Consider the following 15,450-nt stretch of genomic DNA (forward strand, 5'->3'; position numbering starts at 1 on the left):
TGAATTAATTCTGGACTAGGAATGGTCTATCTCATTAAACATTTTCAGTCTCTCCTTTATTACGGACCGGAAAATGCCATAGAGGGAAAGAAATCCACTATTAAGACAGGTTTTCCTCTCTTGCAGCTTGGATGCCCAATGGTTTTAACCTCTATCAAAAATGTAAAAAATTAGTTCTCTTGCTTCTAACAGTTAAGTTGGAGAGGCCTGCCCTCCACTCTTTCCATTGAGAAAAATTTGAATTGACAGTATTAGCCAAGATCACAAATGTTTTGAGGCAGAATATGTTTGGGTACCTCTGCAATTAAGAAAGCATGAAAGAATGCCCTAGAACAATGAAGTAGAGGTAAAGAGGAATGTTTGGATGTGAATTTGTTCGTTACAGCTCTCGGCCAAACAGAATTCTGGGGACACATACTGGGGAGTGCAAAGCATCTTTTACTTTGACCACCCGGTGCCATTGTTTGTGTCCCACCACTCTGTCTGATGTGAAGAGAAATGAACAAAATCTCACACCTACAAGCAGCACCCCAGACCTGAGTGGGAATTACAGAGATAAAGGCCTTGAAAAAGAGCTTCGGAAAGGGTTGACATCCTAGAGAGTGTGAAACGCTCAGGCCTGGCCAGGCTGGGCTTAGGGCTGGCTGCCCTTGGAAAGGGAATGGAAGGGGATGGAGTTGGGGTGGGGTTTTGCAGCCATGAAAATGAGAGAACCATGGCGAGCGTGTCACAAAGGGGCAGCCCCACGGGGTATTGTGTCACAAAGGGGCAGCCCCACGCTGGGGCTGTGAAGGTTGTGAAGGTTGTGGTTGGCACGGCCACAGCGGCAGCAGACGCGTCTGGCTCTGCCTGTCTGCGCCGAGCGCTGGCGATCGGAGCCACCCGACCTTGTTCTGAGGCTGGGTACCAAGCTCCCGTCGCTGTCAACTCTGAGAGTGATCCCAGATTCAAACCCAGATCCTTCTGCCAGGCAGAAGCACGGGTTTGAAGATGGATTTTACCGGAAAAGGAAAGACCACTGAAGGGAAAGGTGAGCATAGGAAGAAGCTGAAAGGCTGGAGACAAATGAAAAAAAACCCCACTAAATTTCAGGGAGAACTGGTCCATGGTGGTCAGTGTTGGCTCTGTGTCAGAGTAGGTGGCATTGCTGGTGTGTGTGTCCACATACATTTTGTGTCTCCATTTTGCAGGCCTCTCTGGCTACCCTCTTGCCAAGAGGTTCCCTCTGGCAAGTCCCTCGATGCTCCTTCCATCCAAGCCATTGCTGCCCATCCTGAGGAGCTCTCCTTCTGCCAAGACAGACAAGATATGCCATGGAGAGCAGGAGACTGGGAAATCTGGCAGCGGCCTGGACGAGGAGAGTAGGAAAACCCAGGAGCTCACTTCAGAGGGAAAAGGAAGTAAGGTAAAGAGACCAAATTAAGTCCAGCATGGTAAATTTTCAGTTTATGTGCTGTTGGCAGAGATCTGAGACCTCTTTCTTGACAGGAACTAACCCTTTCAGTAAACATGAAAGAGATCCTGGTATAGGCCTTTAGGTGGGCCAGAAATGATGGGATAGTAAGGATGGGTGTGCATCTGGCCCTGCTGCCTCCAGCTCCATTCCTGGCCATGGCATGAGGGCCCTGGAGCAAGTTGGGCAGGCAGAGACCTTGCAGAGAGCAGCATGGCAGGGAGCTCTGCTGAACTCCCTAAAAGGCAGTGAGGCTGAGATGATGGATGTGGTTGGAGCTGGAGAGCAGCGAGCATCCCGAGAGCTCAGCAGCAGTGTCTGGGCTCAAAGACTGCTGGGGAAGTGTAGGAGGGAAGGGCAGCAGCAGAAGAAATGAGTGGCTTGGGAAAAGCAGGTTTGGACATGCTGCAGAATGGCTTTGTGGGGAATTGGCTGGAGATCAGCACTGGCTGTGAGACACCTTAGGGGCAGGGAGAGAACAGTGATCTAAACCCACTGCCATGGCATCCAAAAGGCCAGTGGAGGTAGTGGCACCACAGAACACCTTGATGTCAAAACGTGGATGCCAGCTGGGAATGTATAGTCCCATTTCCAGGGAAGTGAGGAGGTGGGGAGAGCTCAGAAATGTGGGACATGATCTCTCCCTGTCCAGTTCCCTTTGCATTCCCCATCCACAGCCAAGCTGCAGCATCAGTTTGACTTTTCCTACCAGGTCTCAGTTAAGAGCATTGATAAAATTCTTGAGACATCAAAGGGAGCAAGTGTGGATGCTTGATCTGAGCACTGTGTTCTACTCTTTCCAGACCTCCTTGCTGTATTCCACGGGCGGGGAAATGAAGAAGAGACCATTGGGAAAATCTTTGATCCCCCGTCTACGGAAGTCAGGAATTCCCCCTGCTGGCAGTGCTGCTGGGTCTGTGTGCAGCTCTCCCCATGTGGATTGGCAGGAGTCCCATGAGATGAGGTAAGCCAAGGTGTCTGCTGCTCCAGTGTGCTGTTCACCTCACTCTTCCCATGTCCTGTGGTGATTTGGCACAGTCAGCTGTCCCATGAGTTTAGGCAAACTCTGTGTGTATTCATCATTTTGCCCATCCCATGTCAAGAGCAATGCCCCAAGAGCAGAGATGGTGGTGGGGAAGAGAAGGCAAGGCTTCAAAGCATCTCAAGAAGGGTCCTCTGCTTTACTTGGCTGTTGGTTTCCTCTGTAATTGTTGTGGGGTCATTTGGGAACTGTTTTGCATGGGTCTGGATCCTGCAGAGCTTTGGATCCTGTGATCCTTGTCTGTTAAATTCTGCAGCCAGGAGAATATGTTTGGGCAAATGTGGGCTACTGGAGAGGTGTCTGCAAATTCAGGAGCTGCTTCTGTAAATATCGTGTCTAATTCCCCTGTGCCTGGGCCTTCATTGCGAAATGAGATCCCTAATATATTTTGGGGTATAGGTTTATAATCCGATTAATGTTTAGTATTTGGATTTGGGTTTAAGATCAAAGAGGGCAAGATGCTAGAGAAGAGTTGTAGGACTGTACATGATGGAAAGATATTGCCTTGGATATGTATGAGAAAATGTAGCTGTGAAGCTTATCCAAGTGATAAGAATAAAGAGGGTGTCAGAGAAGTATCATTCCAATTGAACATCTTTGTCAGGGCTTTTAAAGTGTGATCTGAATACCTTTCCTAGCAGCTGAGTTGGAAAAAGCCTTTTTGTTCTGGAAAGATCCAGGAGGTGTAATGTCATTGTCAGGAGACAGCAGTGCTCTGACCACATGCAGCACAAGGCTGTCACCAGTGTAAGGCAGGAGCAGGCAAAGTCAAGCTTTGGCAGCAGTACAAAAGCAGCTGCCCTGCATACAGACTCATGTCTCAGCTCAGCAGCTCTTGCTTCTTCAGGGAGGCTGTAGGAGCCACTTGGCTCCACAAGGAGAGAGAGCAAAATTGGGGAGTTCTGGTGCAAGTTGGAGAATGTCTGCTGTGTTTCAACCAGAGCTTGGCCAGCTCTGTGTGATTCCAGCAGCTGAAAGCTTAAGGACAATGGACACATCTTTGCCTCCTGTTGGGTTTATGTGTTGCATTTCCTCCTTCATGAGAGTGACCATGCTAAGAAGGTTTGCCTCCTTATCATGGTGCACCCATTGCCTCCCTTCTCTTTCTAGCTCCTCATGTGTTCCTTTGTTCTCCATTTTCTCCAGGCCAAGACCCAGCAGCAGACACCAAGAGATGACCTTGGAACATGAAGGTAGGTAGAGGGCATGTCTGTCCTAAAATGACCGTTGGGATCTTGACTTAGAGGTGACACATGGAAAGCTGGGTTAAAACCCATTCTTTTAAAAATGTCTTTAAATTCATTTGAATTCCTTGATGGTCTCAGTGGACTCTCCCAGATTCGAGTGACTGGGAGTGTTCTCTGTTGGTGCAGTGAAAATTCCACCAGTGTGAAGTGTTGAGTGGCAGGAGCTGGAGTGGTACCTTGGCGTCCTTGAAATGCTGTGCAGGAAAATAATCCTCTCCATCCTGCACATGCCTTTTGCAGCCCTGCAGTCTCTCTAGTGTCAAAATGAGAACAGGAAAGGAAAGCATTGTAGCATGAAATGAGAAATGTTCTCACTCCTTCTGCCTGCCCTGGAAGCAGAAAACCTTTCCTTGGGGCAGTTTCTGAGCTGAACTTTCTGAGATTTGAAAGAGATACATCGATATTTCCTGGTTTTGCACTGGGAGGAATAGGGAACCCTCATGTGATGGCAAGCCCATTTGAATTTTTCAGTGAAGGAGAAGGAGACTTCCAAATGGCTGTGGCCTAGGCAGGGTGTGAGTTTGTCATCCTGTGACAGCACAAGCCCAAAGCCACCTGTGGCAGGTTCCCAATGACAAATCTCTTCCCCGGCTGTCTGTGCCTGTGTCAGTGCTGCAGGCTGAGGCTGGGGGAGGAGATGCCTCCTGCCTTGTCCCTGTGCGTGCCTTGCCTGATCCCTGACAAGTGGAATTGTGCCAGACAAAATGCAGTCTCTGGTGCATCTGGGTCAGGCAATGCTTTCAAGTTGAAAGCCTCAATGACACTGTTGTTGTTCCTTTGGCATCTCTGGGCATGTAATGCTCGGAGAGATGAGATTTGGAGAAATGATGCCGAAAAAGGGATCAGATCCCCTGGTCCATTTTCTCAGGGTTATTTCTGCCAAATCCTGGGTATGGTCCCTTTGGAATGACTCCTTCATTGCTGGCATGCAGCTGCAATGCTGAATGCATTTAAGGAGAAATATTGGTCATTAAAGATGTTGAATTTTTTTTCTGAATTAATTCTGGACTAGGAATGATCTATCTCATTAAACATTTTCAGTCTCTCCTTTATTACGGACCGAAAAATGCCATAGAGGGAAAGAAATCCACTGTGAAGACAGGTTTTCCTCTCTTGCAGCTTGGATGCCCAGTGGTTTTACCCTCTATCAAAAATGTAAAAAATTAGTTATCTTGCTTCTAACAGTTAAGTTGGAGAGACCTGCCCTCCACACTTTCCATTGAGAAAAATTTGAATTGACAGTATTAGCCAAGATCACAAATGTTTTGAGGCAGAACATGTTTGGGTACCTCTGCAATTAAGAAAGCAGGAAAGAAACCCCTAGAACAATGAAGTAGAGGTAAAGAGGAATGTTTGGATGTGAATTTGTTCGTTACAGCTCTCGGCCAAACAGAATTCTGGGGACACATACTGGGGAGTGCAAAGCATCTTTTACTTTGACCACCCGGTGCCATTGTTTGTGTCCCACCACTCTGTCTGATGTGAAGAGAAATGAACAAAATCCCACACCTACAAGCAGCACCCCAGACCTGAGTGGGAATTACAGAGATAAGGGCCTTGAAAAAGAGCTTTGGAAAGGGTTGACATCCTAGAGAGTGTGAAACGCTCAGGCCTGGCCAGGCTGGGCTTAGGGCTGGCTGCCTTTGGGATGGGAATGGAAGGGGATGGAGTTGGGGTGGGGTTGTGCAGCCATGAAAACGAGAGAACCATGGCGAGCGTGTCACAAAGGGGCAGCCCCACGGGGTATTGTGTCACAAAGGGGCAGCCCCACGCTGGGGCTGTGAAGGTTGTGAAGGTTGTGGTTGGCACGGCCACAGCGGCAGCAGACGCGTCTGGCTCTGCCTGTCTGTGCCGAGCGCTGGCGATCGGAGCCACCCGACCTTGTTCTGAGGCTGGGCACCAAGCTCCCGTCGCTGTCAACTCTGAGAGTGATCCCAGATTCAAACCCAGATCCTTCTGCCAGGCAGAAGCACGGGTTTGAAGATGGATTTTACCGGAAAAGGAAAGACCACTGAAGGGAAAGGTGAGCATAGGAAGGAGCTGAAAGGCTGAAGACAAATGGAAAAAAAACCCCACTAAATTTCATGGAGAACTGGTCCATGGTGGTCAGTGTTGGCTCTGTGTCAGAGTAGGTGGCATTGCCGGTGTGTGTGTCCACATACATTTTGTGTCTCCATTTTGCAGGCCTCTCTGGCTACCCTCTTGCCAAGAGGTTTCCTCTGGCAAGTCCCTCAATGCTCCTTCCATCCAAGCCATTGCTGCCCATCCTGAGGAACTCTCCTTCTGCCAAGACAGACAAGATATGCCATGGAGAGCAGGAGACTGGCAAATCTGGCAGCGGCCTGGATGAGGAGAGTAGAAAAACCCAGGAGCTCACTTCAGAGGGAAAAGGAAGTAAGGTAAGGAGACCAAATTAAGTCCAGTGTGGTAAATTTTCAGTTTATGTGCTGTTGGCAGAGCTCTGAGACCTCTTTCTGGACAGGAACTAACCCTTTCAGTAAACATGAAAGAGATCCTGGTTTAGGCCTTTAGGTGGGCCAGAAATGATGGGATAGTAAGGATGGGTGTGCATCTGGTCCTGCTGCCTCCATTCCCATTCCTGGCCATAGCATGGGGGCCATGGAGCAAGTTGGGCAGGCAGAGACCTTGCAGAGAGCAGCAGGGCAGGGAGCTCTGCTGAACTCCCTAAAAGGCAGTGAGGCTGAGATGATGGATGTGTGGGAGCTGGAGAGCAGCGAGCATCCCGAGAGCTCAGCAGCAGTGTCTGGGCTCCAAGGCTGCTGGGGAAGTGTAGGAGGGAAGGGCAGCAGCAGAAGAAATGAGTAGCTTGACAAGAACAGGTTTGAACATGCTGCAGAATGGCTTTGTGGGGAATTGGCTGGAGCTCAGCACTGGCTGTGAGACACCTTAGGGGCAGGGAGAGAACAGTGATCTAAACCCACTGCCATGGCATCCAAAAGGCCAGTGGAGGCAGTGGCACCCCAGAAGATCTTGGTGTCAAAACGTGGATGCCAGCTGGAAATGGAGCCACACGTGCAGAGGAATGAGCATATGGGCAGAGGTGGCAAATATGTCACATGATCTCTCCCTGTCCAGTTCCCTTTTCATGCTCCATCAATTTGGCTTGTTTATTTCTGCCAGGTCTCAGCTGAGGGCATATCTAAATGTCTTGAGTCAGGAATGGGGGCAAAGCTGGACATTTTTCGTACTCTTTTCAGGCTTTCTCACAGTATTCCAGTAGTGGGGAAATGAAGAAGGGCTCACTGGAATTGCCTTTGATCCCCCCACTACGGAAGGCAGGAATTCCTCCTGTTGGCACTGCTGCTGGGTCAGTGCACACCTCTCTCCATGTGGATTTCCAGGAGTTGCAGGAGATGAGGTAAGCCAAGGTGTCTGCTGCTCCCATGTGCTGTTCACCTCACTCTTCCCATGTCCTGTGGTAATTTGGCACAGTCAGCTGTCCCATGTATTTAGGCAAACCTGTGTTTATTAAGTATTTTGCCCATCTGTGATGATCCAGCATAATGTCAAAGCCAAGAGCAATGCCCCAAGAGCAGAGGTGGTGGTGGGGAAGAGGAGGCAGGGCTTCAAAGCATCTCAAGATGGGTCCCCTGCTGGATTTGTCTGTTATTTCAGCCAGAGCTTGGCCATCTCTGTGTGATTCCAGCAACTGAAAGAATAAGGACAATGTATCTTCTTTGCATCCTGTTGGGTTTATGCGTTGCATTTCCTCTTTCATGAGAGTGATCATGCTAAGAAATTTGCGTCCTTTCATGGTAAACCCATTCCCTCCCTTCTCTTTCTAGCTCCTCATATGTTCCTTTGTTCTCCATTTTCTCCAGGCCAAGACCCAGAATCATAAGCCAAGAGAAGACCCCGGGAGATGCAGGTAGGTAGAGGGCATGTCTGTCCTAAAATGACCATTGGGATCTTGACTCAGAGGTGACACTTAGAAAGCTTGGTTAAAACCCATTCTTTTAAAAATGTCTTTAAATTCATTTGAATTCCTTGATGGTCTCAGTGGACTCTCCCAGAGCCCAGTGACTGGGAGTGTTCTCTGTTGGTGCAGTGAAAATTCCACCAGTGTGAAGTGTTGAGTGGCAGGAGCTGGAGTGGTACCTTGGCGTCCTTGAAATGCTGTGCAGGAAAATAATCCTCTCCATCCTGCGCATGCCTTTTGCAGCCCTGCAGTCTCTCTAGTGTCAAAATGAGAACAGGAAAGGAAAGCATTTTAGCATGAAATGAGAAATGTTCTCACTCCTTCTGCCTGTGCCCTTGAAGCAGAAAACCTTTCATTGGGGCAGTTTCTGAGCTGAACTTTCTGAGATTTGAAAGAGATACATCGATATTGCCTGGTTTTGCACTGGGAGGAATAGGGAACCCTCATGTGATGGCAAGCCCATTTGAATTTTTCAGTGAAGGAGAAGGAGACTTCCAAATGGCTGCAGCCTAGGCAGGGTGTGAGTTTGTCATCCTGTGACAGCACAAGCCCAAAGCCACCTGTGGCAGGTTCCCAATGACAAATCTCTTCCCCGACTGTCTGTGCCTGTGTCAGTGCTGCAGGCTGAGGCTGGGGGAGGAGATGCCTCCTGCCTTGTCCCTGTGCGTGCCTTGCCTGATCCCTGACAAGTGGAATTGTGCCAGACAAAATGCAGTCTCTGGTGCATCTGGGTCAGGCAATGCTTTCAAGTTGAAAGCCTCAATGACACTGTTGTTGTTCCTTTGGCATCTCTGGGCATGTAATGCTAGGAGAGATGAGACTTGGAGAAATAATTCTGCTGATGCAGAAAAAGGGATCAGATCCCCTGGTCCCCTTTGCTCGGGGTTATTTCTGCCAAATCCTGGATATGGCCCTTTAGAATTACTCCTTAATTGCTGGTATGGAGCTGCAATATTTAATGCAGCTAGGGACTAGAATTGCTCAATAAGGAAATGACATCTTTTCTGGATTAATTCTGGATTAGAATTGACTTATCTCATTAAACCTTACGTGTTGCAGTTTATTAAACAATCTGGCTATTCCACAGGGATAAATAAATAGGGATTTAAGAACGGTCTTCTTTTTACGATCTGAATTAAGACCCTTCCATTAACAAAATTGAGTTTTTATGTAGTGACATAATCAGAAATATTTTGAGGCTGGTCATGCTTATGTTGTGTTTGGGTCTCAGCAGGAATGGACCCATGGAGCAATGAAGCTGAGCAAAAGCAGAATGTTTGAAGGCCAATGTGTGCCGTGCATTTTTGGGTGCATGAATGCTGGGGACATGTAAGGGGAGTGCAAAGTTATTTTTACTCGTAACAAGGGGTGTTATTGTTCATGTGCCAGCACTTTCTTTGTTGTGAAGAGTGATGGGATGAGTCTGGAACCAACCAAACCCAACCCAGAAGTGAGTGGGAGTTACTGAAACACAGGCCATGAACTCTAGCTTTGGAAGGCAACTGCTTCCTGGGTGTCGTTGTCAAATTCTGGAGACTACTGTGGGTTGCCAAGAGTTTAGAAGGCAAGGGATTTCAAAGTAATGGATGGGCAATGAAGAACACATAAGCAAAGTTGTAGAAACTTTCGCTCCTGGTCTGCCAGCTCCATACAGTTCAGAGGAATTCCAGTGAGGCTACTTTCATGAAAAATAAAAACAGAAAGATCTTGTGAATAGTAAAAACACCCCTTGGATGCCTCACCCATTAGATGGATTGACTGTAAAGGTGGGAGTTCACCAAACTCACTTCTTCCCTTGTGAGCATGGCTCAGGCTCCCACAGAGGTGAGGTGGGAGCTGGGCCGCTCTGTGTTGGGAGGAAGGGTCTTGTGGCAGCCCAGAGAGGCTGTGCACATTGGCAGGGAAGAGCTGTGGCCTGCATGTGGCCCTGCAATGAGCTGTGCTGCTGGCAGTGCCCCGTGGAGCTGTAGGGCTGCTCAGCTGGGGGGCAGGGAGAGCAGCAGCAGGGTGCATGTGCAGCTGAGGCATTGCTGGAGAGCACAGGGCTCTGGGCTCCCTGCTGTCCCAGGGCAGCCCAGAGGCCAGGCTGTTCCTGTGGCAGCTCTGTGGAAGTGGGACAGGGTTTTCCCCTGGCCTGCCTCAAGTGGCTGCCAGCAGGAGGATCTTTCCATGTGCAGCTGTTTAGAAGTTTCCAAGGAATTTGTGGAATGAAATACAGAGCTACAGATACTTTAGGTTTGGCAATGTTGGCTCTGATACATGTTGTGTCTCTACTTTGCAGGCCTGTCTGGCTACCCTCTTGCCAGGAGGTTTTCCCGGGCAAGTCCATCAATGCTCCTTCCATCCAAGTCATTCCTGCCCATCCTGAGGAGCTCTCCTTCTGCCACACCAAGCAAAATGTGCCATGGAGAGCAGGAGACTGGGAAAGCTGGCAGTGGCTGGGATGAGCAGAGTAGAAAAACCCAGGAGCTAAATTCAGAGGGAAAAGGAAGTAAGGTAAGGAGACCAAGCTATGTCCAGTGTGGTAAATTTTCAGGTTATGTGCTGTTGGCAGAACTCTGAGACCTCTTTCTTGACAGGAAATGATCCTTTCAGTAAACATGAAAGAGATCCTCGTTTAGGCTTTTAGGTGGGCCAGAAATGATGGGATAGTAAGGATGGGTGTGCATCTGGTCCTGCTGCCTCCAGCTCCATTCCTGGCCATGGCATGAGGGCCCTGGAGCAAGTTGGGCAGGCAGAGACCTTGCAGAGACCAGCAGGGCAGGGAGCTCTGCTGAACTCCCTAAAAGGCAGTGAGGCTGAGATGATGGATGTGTGGGAGCTGGAGAGCAGCGAGCATCCCGAGAGCTCAGCAGCAGTGTCTGGGCTCCAAGGCTGCTGGGGAAGTGTAGGAGGCAAGGGCAGCAGCAGAAGAAATGAGTAGCTTGGGAAAAGCAGGTTTGGACATGCTGCAGAATGGCTTTGTGGGGAAGTGGCTGGAGATCAGCACTGGCTGTGAGACACCTTAGGGGCAGGGAGAGAACAGTGATCTAAACCCACTGCCATGGCATCCAAAGGCCAGTGGCACCCCAGAATATCTTGATGTCAAACATGTGGATGCTTGTTGGGAATGTATAGTCCCATTTCCAGGGAAGTGAGGAGGTGGAGAGAGCTCGGAAATGTGGGACATGTTCTCTCCCTGTCCAGTTCCCTTTGCATTCCTCATCCACAGCCAAGCTGCTGCATCAGTTTGACTTTTCCTACCAGGTCCCAGTTCAGAGCATTGATAAAATTCTTGAGACATCAAAGGGGGCAAGGATGGATGTTTGATCTGAGCACTGTGTTCTACTCTTTCCAGACCTCCTTGCTGTATTCCACTGGAGGGGAATTGAAGAAGAGACCATTGAGAAAATCTTTGATTCCCCGTCTACGGAAGGCAGGAATTCCTCCTGTTGGCACTGCTGCTGGGTCAGTGCACACCTCTCTCCAGGTGGATTTGCAGGAGTTGCCGGAGATGAGGTAAGCCAGGGTGTCTGCTGCTCCAGTGTGCTGTCCACCTCACTCTTCCCATGTCCTGTAGTAATTTGGCACAGTCAGCTGTCCCATGTATTTAGGCAAACATCTGTGTGCATTCAGCATTTTGCTGATCTCTGATGATCCAGCACAATGTCCACCCAAGATCAATGCCCCAAGAGCAGAGGTGGTGGTGGGGAAGAGGAGGCAGGGCTTGAAAGCATTTCAGGATGGGTCCCCTGCTGGGCTTGGCTATTATTTCAGCCAGAGCTTGGCTATCTCTCTGTGACTTCAACAACTGAAAGCTTAAGGACAATGAATCATCTTTGCATCCTGTTGGTTTTATGTGTTGCATTTCCTCCTTCATGAGAGTGACCATGCTTAGAGGTTTGCGTCCTTTCATGATAAACCCATTCCCTCCCTTCTCTTTCTACCTCCTCAAATGTTCCTTTGTCCTCCATTTTCTCTAGGCCAAGACCCAGCACACGAAGCCAAGAGAAGACCCTGGACCATGCAGGTAGGTAGAGGGCATATGTGTCCTAAAATGACCATTGGGATCTTGACTCAGATATGACATTTATTAAGCTTAGTTAAAACCGTTTCATTTAGCGATTTGTTGAAATTAGTTTCAATACCTTGATTGGCTCTGTGGACTCTCCCAGAGCCGAGTGAATGGGAGTGTTCTCTGTTGATGCATTGACAATTCCTCCAGTGTGAAGTGTTGAGTGGCAGTAGCTTGGGGTCCTGGATATGCTGTGCATGAAAAGGCAAAATTCCTCTCCATCCTGCGCATGCCTTTTATCTGTCTGCAGCCTCTGAAATGTCAAAATGAGAATGGAAAAGAAAGGCATTAAGTATGAAACGAGAGACATTCCCACTCCTCCCGTGTGCCCTTGAAAGAGAAAACCTTTCCTTTGGACAGTTTCTGAGCTGAACCCTTTGAGATTTGAAGGAAATTCATGGATATTGCCTGGTTTTGCACTGGGAAGAATAGGGAAGCCTCCTATGAGGGAATGTCCTTTGGACTTTTCCAGTGAAGGAGAAGGAGACTTCCAAATGGCTGTGGCCTAGGCAGGGTGTGAGTTTGTCATCCTCTGACAGCACAAGCCCAAAGCCACCTGTGGCAGGTTCCCAATGACAAATCTCTTCCCCAGCTGTCTGTGCCTGTGTCAGTGCTGCAGGCTGAGGCTGGGGGAGGAGATGCCTCCTGCCTTGTCCCTGACCGTGCCTTGCCTGATCCCTGACAAGTGGAATTGTGCCAGACAAAATGCAGTCTCTGGTGCATTTGGGTCATCCAGTGCTTTCAAGTTGAAAGCCTCTTTGACACTGTTGTTGTTCCTTTGGCATCTCTGGGTGTGTAATGCTAGGAGAGACGAGACTTGACGGAATAATCTCGCCGATGCAGAAAAAGTGATCAGATCCCCTGGTCCATTTTCTCAGGGTTATTTCTGTGAAATCCTGGGTATGGCCCCTTTGGAATGACTCCTTCATTGCTGGCATGCAGCTGCAATGCTGAATGCAGCAAGGGAGTAGTATTGCTCAATAGGTAGGGGGATATTTCTTCTGGATTAGTTCTAGAGTAGAAATGGTTTATGTCATTGAACCTTACCTGTCTCTCTTTTGTTACGGACCAGAGCATTGTGCAGGGTGGAAAGAGCCAGTTTTAAGAGAGGTGTTCCTCTCGTATTGCTTGACTGCCATATGATTTTATCCTCTGTGAAACAATGTAAAAAAGTAGTTCTGTTATTTCGAAAAGCACTGTTGAAGGGCATTTCAAAATGACCTGCCCTCCACACTTTCCATTGAGAAAAATTTGAATTGACAGTATTAGCAAAGATGAGAAATGTGTTATGGCAGATCATGATTATGTTGGTGTTGGGTTTACTGTTGGTTTTGGGTGTCTCTGCATGAAAGAAATCAGGGAGAAAAACCCATGGAGCAATGAAGCAGAGCAAAAGTGGCAATTTGCAATTGGATGGCCAGTTTATTCCCTGCAGATCCAGACTCCTTGAGTACTGGGGACAGTAACTTGGATTGCAAAGCTTCTTCCAGCATGAGGTGGCATTGTTCATGTGCCAGCACTTCCTTTGTTGTGAAGAGAAATAAAAGCTACAAACCAATAAAGCCCAACCCAGAACTAAGTGGGAGTTACTGAAACAACGGCCATGAACACTAGCTTTGGAAGGCAACTGCTTCCCAGGTGTAATTGTCAAATTCTGTTGACCACTGTGGGTTGCCAAGAGTTTAGAAGGCAAGGGATTTCACAGTAATGGATGGGCAATGAACAACACATAAGCAAAGTTGTAGAAGCTTTCTCTCCTGGTTTGCCAGCTCCATACAGTTCAGAGGAATTCCAGTGAGGCGAGTTTCATGAAAAATAAAAACAGAGAGAGCTGTGCTGCCATGAGCTGTGTTGCAATGAGCTGTGCTGCTGGCAGTGCCCCGTTGAGCTGCAGGGCTGCTCAGCTGTGGGGCAGGGTGGGAGCAGCAGGGTGCCTGTGCAGCTGAGGCATTGCTGGAGAGCACAGGGCTCTGGGCTCCCTGCTGTCCCAGGGCAGCCCAGAGGCCAGGCTGTTCCTGTGGCAGCTCTATGGAAGTGGGGCAGGTCTTTCCTCTTGTCCTCCTCAAATGTGTTGCTGGCAGGAGGATGTTTCCCTGTGCAGCTGTTTAGAAGATTCCAGGCAGTCTGTCCCATGAAATATGGAGCTTCAGCTGATTTAGATTTACTTTGTGGACTCTGATACATTTTGTGTCTCCACTTTGCAGATCTGACTGGCTACACCACTGCCATGAGTCTTGCCCAGACACGTCCCTCTTCACTCCTTCCCATCAAGCCCTTGCCTCCCATCCAAGAGAGGCCTTCTTCAATCAAGCCAAGCAAGGTGTATGATGGGGAGGAAGAGAAAGGCAAAAGTAGCACTGACAAGAAAGATGTCAGAAGAAGCAAGCAGGAGCTGAGAGCAGAGGGAGAAGGACATAAGGTAAGGAGACCAAGCTAAGTCCTGGATGGTAGATTTTCAGTTTCTGTGCTGTAGGCAGAGCTTGGAGACCTTTTCCTGTGCTGTGAGCCCAGGGAAGCAGCTGAGCCAAGGAAGAGCTCAGCTGCACACTGCGCTTCAGGCTGTCTTTGCAATGGGTGTGAAGGGCAGACTTCATGTCCCCAGCATGTATCAGTAGCAGGAGATGTCTTGAATGCTTTCTGGGCTGTGTTGTGGTTCCTCGTCTATTTTATGGCTGAGAAAACACCAACAAGCCTTCAGAGCCTCTAAAGCTGTGCAATCTGGGACAAGCAATCCTTCTCCATTCAGTAACCTACAGGTATCTATGAAGCACCTCTATGTCTTGGTGGTGTTTTCTGTGAGCTGTGTCTGCTCTGGATGGAAAAGATGTTTGCTGGAACCTGCAAAGTCAGGTTGTCTCAGCTTGTGAGTTGTACAGCCATGCCCCTGCACAGCAGTCTCTGATGCTGTTTCTAGAGTTCATCAGCCTGGGGGCAGCTGTGTGCTCTGGCATGGCTTTGTCCAGAGGGAAAGGATGGGAGGTGGCCATGGGGGGATCTAAACCCATGCCATCCAAAAGGCCAGTGGAGGCACTGGCACCCCAGAAGACCTTCATGCCAAACATGTGGATGCCAGCTGGGAGTGCAGCCAGACTTGCAGAGGAGTGTGCATGAGGGGAGAGGTGTCAAATATATGACGTGGTCTCTCCCTCACCAGTTCCCTTTGTGTTCCCCATCCTGTGCCAATCTGCTCCATCAGTTTGACTTGTTTATTCCTGCCGGGTCTCAGCTGAGGGCATATCTAAATGTTTGAGGCAGGAATGGGGGCAAGTCTGGATGCTTGATCTGAGCACTGTGTTTTATTTTTTCCAGACTTCCTTGCCTTGTCCCATTGGTAGAGAAATGAAGATGGGGTCATTGGGACTGCCTGTGATCCCCCCAATACGCAAGGCAGGAATTCCCTCTGTTGACACTGCTGCTGGGTCAGTGCACAGGTCTCTCCATGTGGATTTCCAGGAGTTGCAGGAGATGAGGTAAGCCACGGTGTCTGCTGCTGCACTGTGCTGTTCACCTCACTGTTCCCATGTCCTGTGGTAATTTGTCACAGTCAGCTGTCCCATGTATTCAGGCAAACATCTGTGTGCATTTAGCATTTTGCTGATCTCTGATGATCCAGCACAATGTCAACCCAAGAGCAATGCCCCAAGAGCAGAGGTGGTGGTGGGGAAGAGGAGGCAGGGCTTGAAAGCATTTCAGGATGGGTCCCCTGCTGGGCTT

At 49.0% G+C, this 15,450-nt stretch overlaps 1 protein-coding gene across 5 annotated transcripts in view; it reads left to right on the forward strand.

Annotated features, from left to right (window-relative positions):
- TOGARAM2 (TOG array regulator of axonemal microtubules 2) overlaps nt 1-15,450 on the forward strand; it is a 49,250-nt gene that overhangs the window by 3,924 nt on the left and 29,876 nt on the right. For 2 of the 5 annotated variants that reach the window (XM_064415097.1, XM_064415098.1), the window contains exons 5-15: nt 1,191-1,405; nt 2,257-2,417; nt 3,642-3,688; nt 5,927-6,141; nt 6,961-7,121; nt 7,585-7,631; nt 9,964-10,178; nt 11,020-11,180; nt 11,645-11,691; nt 13,941-14,155; nt 15,046-15,206. In XM_064415097.1, the coding sequence (XP_064271167.1) occupies nt 1,191-1,405; nt 2,257-2,417; nt 3,642-3,688; nt 5,927-6,141; nt 6,961-7,121; nt 7,585-7,631; nt 9,964-10,178; nt 11,020-11,180; nt 11,645-11,691; nt 13,941-14,155; nt 15,046-15,206 (1,645 nt within the window). Of the gene's footprint in view, nt 1-819; nt 1,031-1,190; nt 1,406-2,256; nt 2,418-3,641; nt 3,689-5,566; nt 5,766-5,926; nt 6,142-6,960; nt 7,122-7,584; nt 7,632-9,963; nt 10,179-11,019; nt 11,181-11,644; nt 11,692-13,940; nt 14,156-15,045; nt 15,207-15,450 lie in introns of those variants that run through there. The other 3 variants (XM_064415099.1, XM_064415101.1, XM_064415100.1) reach the window with 3 other exon arrangements.

This window comes from Passer domesticus, chromosome 3 (genome assembly GCF_036417665.1).
Source record: "Passer domesticus isolate bPasDom1 chromosome 3, bPasDom1.hap1, whole genome shotgun sequence".
Classification (NCBI taxonomy): Eukaryota; Metazoa; Chordata; class Aves; order Passeriformes; family Passeridae; genus Passer; species Passer domesticus.